At 51.4% G+C, this 18,083-nt stretch overlaps 1 protein-coding gene and 1 long non-coding RNA gene across 4 annotated transcripts; one reads left to right on the top strand and one right to left on the bottom strand.

Moving 5' to 3' along the window:
• Positions 1-168: 168 nt before the first annotated feature.
• Positions 169-13,212, bottom strand: Shisa5 (shisa family member 5). Of its 3 annotated transcripts, XM_074059948.1 has the most exons (8): positions 12,938-13,090; positions 11,284-11,408; positions 11,143-11,192; positions 10,574-10,730; positions 7,344-7,427; positions 1,978-2,093; positions 1,583-1,795; positions 169-1,389 (listed from the first exon to the last, which is right to left on the bottom strand). In XM_074059948.1, the coding sequence occupies exons 2-8, from the start codon at positions 11,322-11,324 to the stop codon at positions 1,310-1,312; spliced, it is 741 nt and encodes a 246-aa protein (XP_073916049.1). In that variant the 5' UTR covers positions 11,325-11,408; positions 12,938-13,090; the 3' UTR covers positions 169-1,309. The 3 variants fall into 3 exon arrangements, with proteins under 3 accessions (XP_073916049.1, XP_073916048.1, XP_020033285.2); XM_074059947.1 differs by having other exon boundaries at positions 11,143-11,408; positions 12,938-13,212; XM_020177696.2 differs by lacking the exons at positions 11,143-11,192; positions 11,284-11,408 and having other exon boundaries at positions 12,938-13,130.
• LOC141418596 (uncharacterized) lies at positions 12,490-16,856 on the top strand. Its single transcript, XR_012443237.1, has 3 exons — positions 12,490-12,727; positions 13,257-13,425; positions 13,715-16,856. It is a non-coding gene; the product is annotated as an uncharacterized lncRNA (long non-coding RNA).
• Positions 16,857-18,083: the final 1,227 nt, after the last annotated feature.

Genomic DNA, 18,083 nt, shown 5'->3' on the forward strand with positions numbered 1-18,083 from the left:
AGGGACCTGGGGAGGGGTATTCCTTGTCCCTTGCTCTCTAAGCAGGAAGCTCAAACCTCTTAGCCCAATAAAAGTAGAAAAGACAGAAATCCAAACAGTGGATGGAAACAGTACTCGGCCTACAGCCCAAGCCCAGCAACCAAGGCTCTGAAAAAAAGGCGCGACAGCTCCAAATATTTGCGTTTATTATAAACAAGGGTGCAGAGCCTAGACTCTCAGAAACACACAGACAGATACAAAGCTAAGACAGAGCTGGTGAAACATTAACGGGGACAGGGAACACCGAGGTATTCGTGTCTGGGCCAGAGCTGCCACCGGGCCCCCTGCCCCCACCCCCGACCTTTGGTCCGGATGGCCCCCTTGGCCCTGGTGGTGTCCGTGGTGCCAGGACTAACTGTGGACTGCAGTACAGAAATTATATGTTTTATGAGGCTTGTGTCAGGGGAAACAGACTATCAGAGATCAGGTTGTCCCTATCCTCTGTGGGTCACTTTCTCTCCAGGATCCAGGGGTTTCAACCTCACATCAATAATCACATGCTTTAAAACAGAAAACTGGCAAAATGGCCAAAAGTAAAAACAAAAACACTGCAGGGAGGCGACCTGAGAATGTTGGTGTACAGAGGCTTCCACTGCTCACCTGTGGCAGGGGCCAGGCTAGCAGGGACAGGGAAGCTTCCGTGTGGGCAGCTGGAACTGTAAGTGGATGTGATCCTCCAGGTAGTTGCACAGAGGATGCAGGGACAGTCCAGACAGTTGTCAGGGATGAGTGGGGCTTTGCTTGAAGTATTTTGACACCAGAAGCTGGGTGACCCTCCACTGAGCATGGTATAGGCTCTAGGAAGCAACTGGACATTTTTCCAGAGCACTGAGCTTTATCCAGATCCCCTGGCTCGCCCACTTGCCTGCCTCATGGCTCTGGCTCTGCAAATGACACCTTGGGGACAAGTTCTGGCCTTGAGCAGTGGCTGGACACACCACAACCAAGATGTGCATGGTTCTCACAAAAAGCTCTGCTGTCCTAGTATGCCAGGCTACCCCTGGTCACCCTGGGGTGAGTGGAGAAAACCCCTCCACCCCATTATCTGAATTTACTTGAGATTTCAGGAAGTATTAATTCAAGTGAGGAAGAAAAAGGTTGGTCTGGGCCCACTCTGGCAATTATTGGTCCCTACCTGGTCAGCATCAAAGAAGGTCATGTGTCTAAAAAGGACACACATAATGCACTGGGTCCAGTAACGAACCGTGTCTGCATACCACTCACACACACACAACATAGTCAAGTGGCAGCCAGAGAGATGGAGGCACGCTCAAGGGACTGCCTTTGGGGGATCCATGTAGGCCGGGTTATAGGGAGGCTGGCTGGCGGGGTAAGGAGCGGATGCACCTCCTGAAAACAGAAAAGACACTGGTTGGCTGTGGACCCGGGGCGAGGAGGGGGAAGGGCTGGCAGAGAGGTGACGGCAGCATGAGTGGGCAGACTAGCAGAAAGGGGCAGAGGACTATTCAGTGATGTAACCTGGAAGGGCAGAGGCATGAGCTGGGGGGTCAAGCAGGGCTACACAGTGCACAGTGGTACTCACCAGCCAGGGTCTCATGGTAGGCCGGTGGGCCCATGGGCTGAGCTGGGTAGGGAGGTGGGTACTGCGTCGGGTAAGGTACTGCTGGCATCCCTGGCTGCGAGGGCATGGGGTGATAGCCCTGATATGTTGGTCCAGGGTAGCTAGGTGGTATACTCGGAGGCTGTGGGTAAGGAGCGTGCACCACAGTGGTGGCTGTGGTGGTGGTCACAACAGCTGCAAAGAGAATTCCAGTCAAGACCCTCCATCTCCCCAGGTCTTGAGGCCAGGCCTGTTCCCATCCCTCGAGCTTAGTCAAAGCAGAGTCCTGCTCAGCTCCCCTTGCCCACCCAGGGGTCTGTACCTACACACAAGGGAGGGGGGGCCACAGCAGGACAGGGTGGGGGAGGTATGCTTACGGCGTGGTCGGCGGCACATCTTATATAAACAGCAGCAGGAGCAGGTGAAGCAGATGATGATGGTGACAACAGAGAGCACAAAAATAGTCAGCCCGATGGCTACAGTTGCTCCAAACCTGTCAAAGAGCCAGTCATGACCCACCTGTTCCCAGGGCACCCGGTTGTTGAATGAGACTTTGGGCAATGCAAATACCGCAACTCCTTGTCTGTGTAGCTTGAATCTGCTTCGGCCTCAGTTTCCTCATGTGTAAAATGGGGTTGTTGTGAGTCTGTGTAAAGCTTCTCCCTTGGAATCTGCCCTACACGTCATCTCCCTCAGGAGGAGAGGAAGGAGCTCAGCTCCCTGCACTTAATGTCCTCCCCCCGCCAGCTGAGAAGTACATGGTTGTCAGGTACGTGCCACGAGCCAGGCACTGTAGAATTCAAGTCAAAACATTCATCAGTGAGTGAGGCAACCAATTTTTGGCCCCAGGAAGTCCAGTGTTGAGGCAGAGGTGGAAGATAAATGACTCAGGAGACCTAGGAGAAGAAAAGGGAGAGAGAAGCCCCAGGAGGGTGAGGCCAGTGTGGCCCGGAGAGCACGGGCAGCCCCTGGGCAGGCTGTGGCAGGCCAAGTGCCGAGGACTTGCCCCTCCCTGGAGGCTGCTGTGTGCCAAGCTCTGCGTCAGCTGCTTACGTGCATTTCTGGTCCCCCACCGCTGACCAGCATGGCTGTGTCCCAGGTGACAATGTTAATTGCAGACAGAAAGGATGGACAGAGGCAGCAGTGCTTTCTGGAAGAGGAGGCCTCCCTGCCCAACCCAGATACCCACAGAACAGAGGGTTTGCCCTTTGACAGTGTAGGCTCTGGTCTAGAATTTCATCAAACTGACTTCCAAGGACAGACATTATTCCCAGGGGCCACACTGTATTCTAGTAAGAGGCAAATGCTTGTCACTGTGCAGGCATATTCAAAGCTTGAGGCACCTTATTAGCTACAGGGCACCTGCCCTGTGAAGTCAGGAAGGATGTGGGTCCACCCCACCCCATCCTGGGGCTTCACAGCCCAGAGGCATAGCACCACCTCAGCAGGGTCCCTCAGCCAAGGGAGAAACCTGAGGACAGGCCTCTCACACTTCAGGGTCAAAAGAACCCAGCCAAACTCCCAAAACAGGAGCCATTACCACCACAAGACCCCAAAACAGGACCACGGGACCATGGGTATTCCCCTGCCCAACCAGAGGCAGGGATGGAAGAACACACATCCACACACAGTCAATGACATGCAGCAGTGGCAGGGCCCACGCCAGTCTAGAGCAAGCTCTCTCTGTCTCTCTCTATAGAATACACCCCGCTCACCCCATGTTAGCCTCTGCCTTCTTCCCCTTCTCCCAGGTGCCTTCTGCAGTCCCGGACTTCCCCTGTTTCCATCAGAGGCCACTCAGTTTTAATCTCCTCCCCTTTCAAGAAAAGGAAATCGAATCTCTTCTTTGGTCCTTCCCAGCCCTGACGTGAGCAACAGGAAGGACGGACACACAGGCCTTGTAGCCACCCTCTTAAAGACACAGCGTGGCCCAGGTGCCAGCAGCAGTAGCTGCACCAGCAGTCAGAAGGGAGCCAAGAAGGGAGGAGGGAAGCCGAGGCGGTGGGAGGCGGTGGGATGCCTCAGAGCTGCTCCGTAACTCACCGCAAGCCTGACCTTTGAATGCACCCCACCAGCTGCCCAGGTTAGACGGCAGCCACAGAGGAACTGGACCACCCTCTAGCTCACCTTTAGCACCATCCCCAGCCCTGCCACCTGGTAGCCACCTCATGGACGAGCACTTTCATCACCCTAGGCCCACAAGCCCACCCTGGGGCCCTGACAGACACATGAGCAATATCCATCCAGCCCCCTCTTTCCTCCCCTTCCACTAGCTCCAAGCTTCTAACTGGCCTCTCCAGATGCGACTGCCACTACCCCACCCTGCTGGTCTGATCAAGTCACACCCTGCTCAACTGCCTAAGGCTCCTCTCCTCTAGATCCTCAGATCCTGTGGGAATGTGCTTTATAATTACTTGCTAAACTGTGTATCTGTACTTTTCTGTATGAAGGGGGAAAAAACCCTCAGGTTGTCTAACTAGATAGTAAAACTTATAATAAAGCAAATTTAATTTTTAATTAAAAATTTAGCTGGGCATGGCAGTAAACACCTATAATCCCAGCACTTGGGAGGCCAGAGGCAGGAGGATCACAAGTTTGAGGCCAGCCTGACTATATAGTGAGTTCCAGGCCAGTGTGGGGTAAATACTAAGACACTGTTGTAAAAAAATAATAATAATAATAATAATAATTTAAATAAAATTCCTTAGTAGATCCACAAAGCCTGAGGTGGTCTGGAACTTTCACTCTCTCTGCTCTAGCTATATCACCCTTCTTTCATCCTTCTGACTATATGGAGCCCTATCTCAGGACCTTTGCACACGCAGGTCCTTCTGCCTAGAGGTCCTTTCTCTTCCCCATCCCTCTTCTCCCTCATGTCCACCTAATAAATTCCTGCTCATCCCTCAGAACTCAGCTCAAAGCATCACTTCCATGGGCACACATTCATTGACCATTCAGATGAGGATGGGCTCCTTACAAATACTCTTGTGAATTAAATTCATTAGTGCCTCAGTTTGTGCACACATACTGCTTTGTGTGAGCATTTGGTCAATCGCACTGTGAACCTGTTTGGGCCATCACTGTGTCTCCAGTGCCTCGTATATAGAAGGTTCTTAAGAAATATCTGACAAATGAATTAATAAATTCACTCAGGGACTCCATGGCAGCTCCCAGCAGAACAGCCAGGCATAACACTCTGAGGAAGTCAAGTGACACTCATGGAGTGGCTGAAGAGTGCGGCAGTGGCCCACAGACACACCAGGCTGCTATACCAAAGAAACCATGCCTCTGTGAAGGAGTGAGGCCTCCCAGGGTTGAGATTACTTCTAGATCAAGGAGTCTTTAGGCCAAATTCAGAAAGCAGAGTTGGCCTAAGCAGGAGGGGACAGAAGACAGCAGAGCCAGAAGCCTGGCAGGGAGTTAGGGCAGGGAAGAACTGTGCTCCAGCGTTTGGACTATGAAAGGGTCATCTCTGGACTCAGAACACCCTAGCACTTCCCATGATGCTTTGCAGTCTGGAAGGTGCCCAGGTTCCCAAGCCCACACCTTGCCTCATGGACCTCCCTGTCTTCCTATGTACTGGCCTCCAGCAAAGTCAGGCCAGGTCAAGAGTGACTTGCTGGGCCTTACAGCCAGAGAGTCTACCATTGCAGTGCCTGAGAACACAGTCATATGTGACAGTCCTGAATGTCAAGCAGCTGGGACAGGACTATGAAATCAGGATTCAAAATAACCATGATGACGGGACCAAGGAGCTCTGCAGAGAGAACAAGCCAAGTGGACATAGGCCACAACCAGCCCACAGGACAGGGCAAGATTCACCTGCCTAGAGTCTGAGAGATAGAAGACCTGGGCCAATACCAAGCCCACAGGCCATACATCCACACTATGGGAAGCCAGAGCCCACATCAAGGGAGGACATGGCCTAGGAAGGATGTGACATATTGAGGCCAAGCAGGTGTGGGCTCTTCCAGATCCCCATGCTCTGTGTCACCTCATTCTTAGGAAACCCAAAAGTGTGAGAACCAAGGGTGAGGATCCAAGATTGGGGGCAAGGGAGAGAATAGGTGACGGGGCAGAGCTGGCACAGAATCCCTGTCCCCAGGGTCTTTCCTCTGCCAGGCTTCTCTTAGCAACTGGCCATGACCTGGGAAGGAGAGGCTGGACCCTCAACCATCTGTGGACAAACAGCAAGCACCCTTGACCATGGAGATAGCCCAGGCAGAGCAGATGGCTTCCAGCTTTCCTTCTTAACCCTGAACCTTCCCTCTCATCTCCCAACACCACCCTCCCTCCCTGCCTTGACACACTGTTCTCACCCAAACTCACCCTTGTCCTGCATCTGTCCTGCATGCACCCCCAGCAGGACTGTACCTCTAGCCCTGTCTCCAGAGCAGAGACCAGGGCAGCTCCTATGTCTGCCCACCCTCTTGCCCCTTGTGGGCAGGCAAGTCTCCACCCTCACCCCTCCCCACCAAACCCAGCAGTCCCCTGGCTTCCAACACTTCTGGCCAGGAAGCCACAGCTGCTCCTGCAGGCCACCTGCCATATCTGCCCCCAGAGCAGCCAGAGCCAGCCTCTTCCTAAAGCACCACACTGACCCTAGCACTGCCCAGAACCCTCCATGGAACCCACTGTCCTCAGGATGAGGCCCAATCCTGAGCTGCCCCAGGCCTACACTGTCTGGGCATCAGTGTCTCCCATGGGGCTACCTGCAGGCCCATGTTATTGGCCCCCGTTGGGGGAGGGCCCTCTGGGACATTAAGGGAGGGGCCTGTGGAGGACTCAATACAGTCCCAACTCCACTTCCACCCACCCCCATTCACAGGGGACCTGTCCTGACTCCACCATGGCTGGGAGATCCCATACCCACCCAGGCCCATAGGGGAGGACAAGACCCCAAGTCTTCGCATGGACCTGGAGCCAACCCTTCTTCCTCCAAAGGGGCAACCAGGCCTGAGTGGGTCTCCTGAAAGGATCTTCAGATCCACAGGGTGGGGGTGGGGGAGGTGGGCAGACAGCTCACGGGACAGCCAGGAAGATACACGCATGTGTGTCTGCATGTCCATTCCACCACATATGACCATGCATCAGCACACCTGTTCTGGTGGCAACACCACAGGGCAAGAACCCGGCCAAGGGGACTAGAGTTGGGAGGGCAGGAATCTCTGGGCTCCCTGGTCCCTTGAGATGAGGATCCCCACATAGTAAGATGATCCATAGACCTCCACACATGGCCTCATTCCCTCACCATTATCACTCTAGCACCACTCACCATCACCACCACCATTACTGACCTTAACCATAGTCCAAACTCCATCACCATACAACCACCACCATCCACTATCACTCCATGTGGCCACAACTGCCTCTTGCCACCATCACCATCACCGTCACCATCACCTCTTAATCAGCACTGCAGTCCCCACCACCTGTCACTTCCTCCCCTATCACCTATGTCCACCAGTCCCTCCTGTCCCACCCCATCACTCACCCCTGGCCCTTCAATGATCAGACCCAAGCACAGTCACCCCATCACTTTACCCAGGACACTGAGGAAGACACAGTTCTCTGACGTGAGCATCAAAGTTTCCGGTGGTCAGACATGGTGACAGCGTCTCTGGGGCCCCATCCCAATGACTTTGAACCATTCCAGTCCCTACTGGCCTCACTGGAGGCCACATAAGCCACCCTGTTACCTCTGCCAGGAAGATAAGACACATAGCCATTAGGCTCTATTTACCCTGACACGGGGTCACTGTCAAAGCTGGATTGAAACCTCAGCGCCACTCCCAGCTGCTCTTGTGGCTCCGTGTGGTTGGACACACTGCAAAGAGGAAAGAAAGCTTATGAGGAATATGCTAGAATCCCCCACACCCACTCTGGCACACTAGGAACAACCCGCCACCTTACGCCACACACAGAACACACACAAGAGCTGTCGCCACATCCTAGTAACTTCCATGGCCTCCCAAGGATGGATATCACAAGTCAGGGTCTCAGACTGCAAGGCCACTCATCTTTCTCAGACATACCATATGTGAGACCACAAAACAAGGCAGTAGATTTCATGGAGACAAAGCACCTTCTCTAACTACAACAGGATGAAGTTAGAAAGGGAATAACAGGGAGACATATTGACACAAAGTTAAAAACAGAAACAAAAGAAGTACTTAAAAGAAAAAAAAAAGATACCTTGGGAAACTAATTAACAAAGTACAAAAACAAAAACCAAAAAACCTGACAGCTGTGTTAAGTAAGAATCATGAAGAAGCCAGGCATGGGTGCATGTCTATAATCCCAGATCTTGGAAGCTAAAGCAGGAGGACTGAAAATGTGAGGCCAGCTTTAGCACATAATGAGACCCTGTCAGAAAGAAAAGAAGAAAGAGGGAAGGAGGGAGGGAGGGAGGAGGGGAGGAAGGAAGGAAAATAGAAAAGAGTTCTTAGAAGGAAATTTATGTCTTGGTAGAATTTATCAGGAATGAGGAAAAATTAAAAATAAATGAGATGGTACTAAACTCAAGAAAATAAAAATAAGAAAACAGTGAATGACAGCCATAGAAAATAATGGACATTAGCAAATCCAAAACTGACAGACCTCTGGCAACACTGACTAAGGAAAAGAAAAAAAGATACAAAAAAGGGGGAAAAAATACAGCATTAAAAAATGGAAATAGCCAAAAAAAAAAAAAAAAGTGGAAATACCCGGGCATGGCGGTATACTTCTATAATCCCAGCACTGGGGAGACTGAGGCAAGAGGACTGAGAGTTCAAGGCCAGCCTGGGCTACACAGTGAGATCCTGTCTTAAAAACAAACAAACAAAAATAATGATAGGTGCAACAGAGACTTCATTTATTTGTTGTTGTTTTGTTTTTGTTTTCAGTTTTGCATTACTGAGGATTGAACTCAGGGCCTCATACTTGATGTGCAAGTGTTCTAACCACTTAAGTCATGCACCCAGTTCCACAACAGAGACTTTAAAAATAATGACCCAGGTCAAGCACCAGTGGCTCATGCCTGTAATCCTAGTTACTCAGGAGGCAGAGATCAAGAGGATCACAATTCAAAACAAGCCCGGGCACATAGTTCAGGAGACCCTATCTTGAAAAAGCCCATCCCCAAAAAAAGGCTGGTGGAGTGGCTCAAGCAGTAAAAGCACCTGCCTAGCAAACGTGAGGCCCTGAGTTCAAACCCCAGTGCCACCAGTAAAATAAAATAAATAACCCAGGGCTGAGGGCATAGCTCAGTGGTACAGCTTAGCACATGCTAGGCCCTGGGTTCCATCTCCAGCCCCAAAATAAATTTAAAATCAATAAAAATAACAACTCTGCTTGGATGCTGATTTAAACAAGCCACCTGTAACTGGAAGCTAGTGGAAACAAGTGAACACAGGCTTGTACTGAAAGCTAGCAACTGGGCACCAGTGGCTCACTCCTGTAATCCAAGCTACTCTGTAGACAGAGATCAGGAGGATTACGGTTCAAAGCCAACCCAGGCAAATAGTTCGTGAGACCCTATCTGGAAAGAACCCATCACAAAAAAGGGCTGGTGGAGTGGCTCAGGTGTAGCCCCTGAGTTCAAATCCCAATACTGGAAAAAAAAAAAAAAAAGCAAATTACTGTTCAGTGTGCTTACTTTGTTACTGATATTGTGGGGGTTTTGTTCTGTTTGCGTGTGTATGTGACGGTATCTCATTATGTAGCCCAAGCTGGCCTTAAACTCATGATCCTCCCACCTCAGCCTCTCCAGTGCTGGGATTACAAGAATGCAACACCATGCCCAGCCTATATTTCTTTTTTAAAAGCCTCAGTTTTAGCAATGAAAATATTTAAGGAGAAATTCTTATGATGTCTGGAATTTTCTTTAAAATGATTCAGAGGGGATAAAAAGGAGTTGGAGGTACATGGAACAATGATGTAAGAATGCTGGCAACTGTGGAAGTGAGTGATGGATTCCTAATTCTAATATTCTCTCTGCTTTTTGCTTATTTGAAACTTTCCAAAATTAAATGTAAAACAAAATAAAATGTCAAGTCACTAGGAACAACTGTACCCTAATAAATTTGAGAGGCAGCCAGTGGCTCACACCTGTAATCCTACCTACTTGGGAAGCTGAGATCCGGAAGATCGAGGTTCAAAGTCAGCCTGGACAAATAATTCAAGACACCCCATCTCCAAAATAACCAGAGCAAATGGACTGGAGGTGTGGCTCAAGCAGTAGAGTGCCTGCTTTGCAAGTGCAAAGCCCTGAGTTCAAACCCTAGCACTGCCAAAAAATAAAAAACAAAATGAATCAAGAAAGACTGAAGCCGAGGACAGTGGTTCACGCCTATAATTCTAGCTAGGATGTGAGACAAAAGGACAGGAATTTGGGGGTGTGGAGTCAGTGTTACAGTGCTATAGGCTGTCTGTATCCCCCAAAATTAAAATACCCAAAATACAAAGTACATAAAAGAGTGGGGGTTGGTCCTGCCCAGACCAGTGATGACCACTGCCTTGAGCTGAGGAGTACCACAAACAAAACACAGAAATGTGGCAAAGGGAGACACCTTGGTCCTTGCCCATGACAGTCTACACCCAAGATACAGGGTAAATGCACAGGCCATGCCAGGAGGACACAGAACAGCTCACCCTGTGCCATACGGAGCACACACCTAACCAGGTGCACGCACCCAATGTGGGGTGCACTTACATCCAGGTGTCCCCCCTGAGGACATGTTGGCACAGGTCCCAGGGATGAGCCACGGGACCAGGGCCAGTTGAGGCCACTGACCCATGAGAAATGTGCTCAGCCAGCCCAAGCCTGGATGAGTTCGAGCCCTTGGGGGGGGAGCAGGGTGGGGGACTAACTAAGCAGGTCTGGGGAGCCCAGCCCAGAACACAGACTCTCCCAACCCTTTGGTTTAACACTTGGCCATCGTCTTGAGAGGCCAGAGGGGAAGGGCGCCAACCCTGGGAACTTGCACTCACCTGGCCTCTGTCTTCACACACATTTTCTCATTGCCCACGAATTTCTTCAGCACATCAGAGCAGCAATATTGGTTAGAACAGGAACCACAGCAGAAATCAGGACAGGACTTCGGAATTCGGTTGTCTCCACTGACAGATACGCATATCTCATCACCAGCTGGAGTAGAGAAGCAAACCTTGTCCATGCCCCAGCCACCAACAGAACCGTCCCCAAACAGAACGCCAGGTACAAGCATGCTTGGGCCATCCTCCTCACTGGACACCACTCCACCCAGCTTTGTCCTCTTCCACAGGCCACAGCAGAGGTGCCCTAACAGGGCTACCTCTTCCCCTGCCAGCCCTTCTGATGGGGCAGTGACCTTTCTGTATGTGAGTCTGAAGGGGTCAATCCCTACTCTCAGACCTCCTCTGGTTCCCACCCATTCCAGGATCCACCCCAGAGACCCCAAAGCAGTGTGCCAATGGCAAAAGGCCTTGAAGCACTCCAATTTCCCGCCCAGCCACACTGCCTTATTCTTACCTGTTTCCCATCTCCCACCTGCAAATCTACTCAGCTGTCAAGGCCTTACCTCCTCCAGAAGCTGCTAAACTCTGGCACATAGCTGATAACACACCTAACCTAAGGGGGTGCAGGGGGAGGATAAGGCACTGGATCATCTGTTGTTCAATCTTCATTCCTTTTCCCCATCCCTCAGCCACAGCAGCCTCACCTGCTGGACACACCGGCAGGGGCCTGGCTCTCATACAGCATCCTCTGCCAGCAGGCTGACTCCTGGCCAATTCACAGCCACAGTGACACTTGCCACACAAATGTCCAAAAAGCCCTAGCCCTGGGCTGGGCAAGCAGAAGGAAATGTTTGCCAGTGGCACCACCTGAAGCCCATTACAAGGCTCTCAGCCAGTGGTGAGACCTAGTGACATCCCTGCAAGCCTCAGTATAAAAGGTCATGCTGAGAGGACCTGGCTGAGAAGTGTGGAAAATAACAACCCTGAGGTTTTCAAACCTTGAGGAAAATGCTACAGCCTAATGTCCCCATGTATCCTTAGTCTACAGCAGCAGAGACTAGAGCCCATAGCAGGAGGGGACAGTACTAGATTCTGCCAAGACAGACCCCAAATGGAACACCCAGTCCAGCCAGGCCCACCACTGCAGGAGACTAAGGATAATCTCTGAGGTGTCTGACTGGAAACAGGCCAGGCACAGCTCTGGGAGCCCCAGCCTAGTCAGGCCCCCAGGCAGTGTGTAGCATCTGGAGCCCAGTCTGGTCTGTGAATCATGTGCCCCCGGGCTGTCAGAAGTGTGAGGCCCAAAGACAGGGACACTGAATGACCTTTTTAAGAAAGATAATTGGGGGGTGGGGGGTGTTGGAGGGGGGTGCAGTTTGTTCTTGGCAGCTCCAGGCAGATCCTGCTCTGGACAAAACAGTGGAAGAGAGTGTCTTATCAGACAGGCCAAGCTCAGCTAGCTGGCCAAGTGAAAGCAAGTATCCTCAGTTTGGCCCAACTGCAGGGGCTGAGGTGAACCCCTGGGCCTTTACAGGAACAGCAACTGAACAGAGCCAAAGGACAAACACTGGTGAGTCCTTAGGTCTAAGTCCCCAAAACAAATGCTCTTTTTGATACTGCAGAAGGCTCCAGATCTCACGGAGCCAGGGACCAGGGACCCTCCCACAGGCTCACTCTACAGCTGATTCTGGGCACAGGACTCCCCCTCCTCATTTCCCCACCCCAGGTCCTTCAGATTCCTGCCATCCCCCAGGAAACAAATCCCTTCTCCTCCAGGAAGCCACCACTTCACCCATCTCAAAGGGTCTTTGGTGTCTCATGGTTGGCCAGGGGGCTGTTCCAAATCCCACCCCTAAAAGGCCCCCAGCCTGCCTCCCAAGACTGTGAGTCATCAGTCTACAATGACACACACCCCAAGGCCAGTCTCAGCGCCCAGCTTCTCCAGGAACACAGAGCCATGGAAGCAGCCGGTGGGCCTCCCAGCCAGGAAACAGGCTGAGAGGAACGAACAGCGTCTACGGGAGGGGCCAGGAGTCCCTGCTGCTCTGCCCGGAGCTAAAGCCAAGCAGGGGTCCTACTCCAGCCCCTGGGGATTTAATCCCCTGGAAGAGGGGGAGGGCTGACCCCTCCCCCCAGGACAGAACAAAGGTGGCAGCTTTCTGGGGTCTGGGCAGAATCAGGTCAGGCAGGGAGAGTCCAGGGGTAGAGGAGAGGTCGCTCGTGGGGTTCGCTGAAGCATTCGGGGCTATCCGGGGGGAGACTGTGGGACTGGTTTGTTGGCTAGTCCCAGGGACAGTGCGAGAAAGTGTGACCCCCGTCCCTGGACAGGACACACCGTCCCCTCCCCCTCAGGCTCACCACCCGGAGACGGAGGTAACAGCAGCAGCAACAGCAACAGGGTCCGAGGTGCAGGGGCCGGCGCGGTCATGGCTGGGCGGACGGACAGACGGACGGACGAACAGACAGACGGAAGCCCGGGATCGTGGTGCTACCGTAGCCTCGGCGACCCGCGCGGCCGCTGGCCTCCTCGCCCCGCCCCGGCCGGTTCCCGGAACCCCCGCCCGGGAGGGAGGGAAGGAGGGGGTGTGGGAGGGAGGGGTGGCGGACGCCCCTCCCCGCCTCCGGGCAGCTCCACGCCAGTCCGGTGTCTGTGCGCAAACTTGGGACCCTTTTCCAGGATCCTGGAGACGATGGCGACACACCAAGTTGCCTTGTGATCTGCAGACACTTTCGGGGGGAGACTCCCCATCCTCAGAGCTAGGGTCCCGGGCAAGGTCCTCGTGAGAATCGGCATCCTAACACTTCAGCGCCTACTGTAGGCTTCCCGGGAGGATCCTGAGGACCAGGTAAGAGTGCAGGGACTAAGCCCAGCGTAAACCTTAGCACTCAGCAGGCGCCCAACAAATGACTGTTTCCTTCTGGAAGGGTCCCAGGACCCCTGCTCTGTGGACAATTTGTCCCCTGAGCCCTGAGATGACTCCCTCTATCCCACTGGTGATCCAGGCCCCCAGCCCAGGCATGCTCACCCTGGCTCAGGGTCCTGGACTGAGAGGAACTGGACATGTGGAACAGCTCCCACATCCAGGCTACCTCCTGGCACAGGGCCGACAGGCTGCCTCTACCCTCTCATTGTAGGGCAGGATTCCCAGCAGAGCCAGGAAAGGGAGATGGGACATTCTTCTTCCCAGGACTTCTGACTGCCCCCCGCCCTGCACCTCGCACAATCAGTATGTTGTATTCAAGGCAGAAAACATGAAGTAAGGACTAATGACGACCTGAGTCACTGTGTACTCCCCACGTACTACCACACATTTCTCATCTGGGGTTAGAGTATTGAGGTGAACAAAGATTGAGACCTGAAGGGACAACCTGAGATGTCCCCAGCACAGTTTCCCAGGCTAGAGGATTAGAATAGGGAGAAGAAGGCCTGGGTCTCCAACAAGCCCCCAACACCACCAGCCTGAGAAAGGTATAAGACTCATGGTGCTCAAACACAACGGGGGACAGGGCTATGACTGTCCCTGAGTAGGATGCCCTTTGGAAGAAGCTTTGAGGGCCCAAGCCATATCCCTGACACCTCTGCCTTCTGACCTCCACTCTCCAAAGCTGGGGGTCCACCTTCCTCTACAGAATGGCCATGATTTGCTCCCCTCCAGATCCACCTCTCCCACCATCCTTCACAATCTCTGTTCCATACCTGGCTGCCTCCCCAGGGAGGAAACTTAGTTTCTTATCCATTAGTTTTCCAGCTCCTAAGAGTGAAGAGTGGTCCTTTCTCACCTCCCACCACCTGCCTTTGGTGTCTTTGGGCTGCTGCCCTACCCCAGCCCTCTCATTTGGCTCACCAAACTGACCTTTTCAGTACTGCAGTCCCCCACACTCTCCCCTGCTGCCCCAGCTCACATGGTTAAGCTGCTATGTTTTACCAACCTCCAGGACCAAGCCAGGGCTGCTCATGGACAGGAGAGGGAGAAGGCCAGGAATACCCCAGAGGTTTGGAAATTGCAACCAAGTATCCAATAGGTGTGTGCCCTTTTGGGGGATGGTTCACACCTACAAAATCTGGACATTGTCATATCCACAAGTTGCCCTTCCAAACCAAACGCACTGTGAAATGTGAAATCTCAACGAGATTGAGAAGACCTAAATCTATACAAAGATACATATGTTTTGAGGACCCACACCAGCTGGAGCAGCTCAGCAATTGGAAAAAATAAAATAAAATAAAATGCCAGGCCCAGGGTGCAGGATGGAGGGGCTGGAGGCAGGGGGACTAGTGCATTGCAAGGCTGCCCTCCAGACAACCTTTCTTCTGAGGCCTCTTCCCAGACCCCCTTTCACTCCCGTAGGTGTGTGCCCTTCCTCCGCAGTCCTCTGGTTCTTTTTTTTTTTTTTTCAGTACTGGGGTTTTAAGTCAGTGCCCACACTTTGAGCCACTCTGCCAGCCCTTTCTTGGAATGGGTTTTTTCAGGATAGGGTCTCACGAATTATTTGCCCAGGCTGGCTTCAAACCTCGATGCTCCTGATTTGTGCTTCCTGAGTAGCTAGGATTACAGGCGTGTGTGAACCACCAGTGCCTAGTGTTGTCCTCTGGTTCTTACTGGGCTTGGCCAATAGAAGGCAGCAGGTCAGAGGGTGGGAGGGGCACATGTATGGGGCTGGTTGTTCTCTGCTCCAACTCTGAAACTCCTGTGAGTTGTCACATATCCCTACCACCCCTTACACCCAGGCCCTGTCCCCTCCATTCCCCAACCCCAACAGATTATAGAAATGGAAACTGGAGGAGTGAGTTAGGAGGGGGAAGGTAAGGATAGGGGCGGTTCCTCCTGGGTCCCAGTAACTCTCCCTGCCTTCCTCCAGCTGGCCTAGGAATGGAAAGGGTTAGGAAGCTCCCAAGCTACCTAACAGCCCCGGAAACAGATACCCAGCTCCCTAAGAACAACTAATTGCTGCTGGAACCTCAGGTATAATTCAGTTTGTAGATGGGAACACCCAGTGATGCTCAGAAAACCCAGTGTCCAGCAGGGTGGGGGGTGACCGGGTGTGAATGTGGCCCATCAGCCCAAGACTGTCCCGTAGAGCCAGGATTGATGAGTGCTAAAGCAGTTCAAGGTCCTTGGCATTCCCCTCACTCAGCATTTGGGCCCCTTTCATCCATTTTGGAGTGGACAACTAACTACTCACTTTCCCAGCATCCACTGCCCAGGGCAAGGGCTTTTTACCCTAGGCCCAGTCAATCAGGTTACCCTCCCTGGAGTCTGGTGGGAGTGCTTTTCACTGGCTGCAGGACAGCAGAGACTGCTTTGCTGGGCACCACAACAGTCCTGAAACTCCATGCAGAGGCAGGCCAATGGAGATGGCTGGGCCGCAGTGATTTTCTGCATGTGTCTGGTGGCAGTAGCAGTGGCATGTCCACCAAGCCAAAGCAGAACTGTGATTTGGGCTGGAGATGACAATGTATGACCTTGGAGTCCTGCCCTAAAGCCCCCTTAATGGCTCCGGACGCTACACAGCTCCTTTCCATAAGTTGGGTTTCTGATTGCACTGGGAAGAATCAGTTTCCTCCAAATGATAGAGTTGTCACCAGAAGTAGTAGCAGGTAACAGGCAAATGAGGGTGGTCACACTGGTTGTCTGCTAGGTTGGAGCACATGCAAAAGGAGCCTAGCATGAACGAGGTCCTAGAACCAATAAGTAAGTAAATAAATGAATACAATAAGACACATGCAGAATCTGACCGCTTTGCATGGCACAAGCCTCATTGTCTCATCAGGATTACTACAACAGGATTACTACAACAACTAGTGTCCTGACTTCCAGTCTGCACCCATTAAAGTCTGTTATCAGTTTAGATACAACCAGAGGAGTGCTATTTTATTTTATTTTTTGGTGGGACTGAGTTTGAACTCAGGGCTTCACACTTGCAAAGAAACACTGTAACATTTGAGCCACACCTCCAGCCCCAGGAGGAATCCTATTAAAATGTTTATCAGATCAAGTCACTTTTCTCAAAGCCCTTTCCAGGCTCCCCTTGTGCCTCACATAATCTGTTCCCCATGACATCTCAGACCTGGTCTTCCTCTTCTTTTCTCTTCTCCTTCCACCCCTGCCTTCTCTATGCCCTTGAACTCACTGGGTGACTGTGGAACACTCTAACTTATTCCAGGACTTTGGTCTCCTTCTTAGTGACATACAACCCCTCCCATCCTTCTCCCTCTGTCACTGTACCCTCTGATACACATGTTTACTTACTCGTCTGTGGTATCTTTCACCACTAGAATGTCACCTGACAGTGGGGAGCTGGGTCTGTTGTGCTTCCTCTTGTACCCCCACTGCTTAGTACATGACAGGTACTTAATAGATGTGTTGAATGAATGAACGAATGAATGAATGAAGTGTGTGGAATGAAGATACATGATTCAAAGAAGTTGGATCACCACCAACCCCAGCATCTTTGGTACCTCCCTTGCCTGCTGAAGCAAAGTATCTCCTTCCCTCCCCCTTTTTTTAGTGGGACTGAGGTTTCAGGACTTCATGCTTGCAAAGCAGGTGCTCTACTGCTTGACCCACATCTCCAGTCCATTTTGCTCTAGTTATTTTTGCCCAGGCTGACCTTGAACCTTGATCCTCCTGATCTCAGACCCCCCAAGTACTTAGGATTACAGGTGTGAGTCCCCAGTGCCCAGCTGGTGTCCTGTCTTTGAAAGACAGCATGAGGAAGGAACTTGGCAAGAGGAGCCAGCTCTTCATGGCTCCATCTCCTAAGTCTTCAATGCCTACACTGCCTTAAATGAGATGGATCCCAGCATGTCTGGGACCCTATTACAAGAGTCAAATCCAGAGGGATAGCGTATATATCTAAAGAACTATGAAAATTTACTGCCCAAAATATGAAAAAAAAATACAGGAGATCAGAACATATGTTCAGGTTGGGCTGAGTTTATCAACATGGGTGTACTTAGCAGAGATTTTGGATTCACTACATTGGTTCAGGTTGTTGAGGGTTGTTCTATATCTACTCGGTTGGTGAAATGAAAACTGGGTCTCACTAAACACAGTGAGATGCTATATTAGTCCATTTTCCATTGCTGTAACAAAATACCCGAGGATGGGTAATATGTAAAGGAAAGAGATTTAACCCAAAGGAATGTAAGTCAGGATACAGTAGACACACCTGTACACCAATGTTCATTGCAGCACTATTCACAACAGCCAAGCTATGGGAGCAACCCAGATGTCCTACAACTGAAGAATGGATCAAGAAATTGTGATATATATCTATATCTATATCTATATGTAGATATAGATAGATATAGTTTTACTCAGCCATAAGGAACAATGACATGTGGTTTGAAGGTAAATGGATACTTGGAGTACCTGTTAAGTGAAGCAAGCCAGGCTCAGAAAGACGAAGGCCACATGTTTTCTCTCATATATGGAAGATAGATCCAAAAGATAAATATATACACAAAAACAAGCACGATCATGTACAAACTCATATGTAG

This window comes from Castor canadensis, chromosome 17 (genome assembly GCF_047511655.1).
Source record: "Castor canadensis chromosome 17, mCasCan1.hap1v2, whole genome shotgun sequence".
Lineage (NCBI taxonomy): Eukaryota > Metazoa > Chordata > Mammalia > Rodentia > Castoridae > Castor > Castor canadensis.

What these genes read in the sequence shown, in the direction of transcription:
- Shisa5 (XM_074059947.1), bottom strand. Translation starts at nt 11,317, where the DNA reads ATGAGAGCCAGGCCCCTGCCGGTGTGTCCAGCAGGTGAGGCTGCTGTG. An exon ending in TGTGTGAAGACAGAGGCCAG is followed by an intron (nt 7,428 to 10,573) that starts GTGAGTGCAAGT and finishes TCCTCTTTGCAG; the next exon opens with TGTGTCCAACCACACGGAGC. An exon ending in CTACCATGAGACCCTGGCTG is followed by an intron (nt 1,390 to 1,582) that starts GTGAGTACCACT and finishes TTCTGTTTTCAG; the next exon opens with GAGGTGCATCCGCTCCTTAC.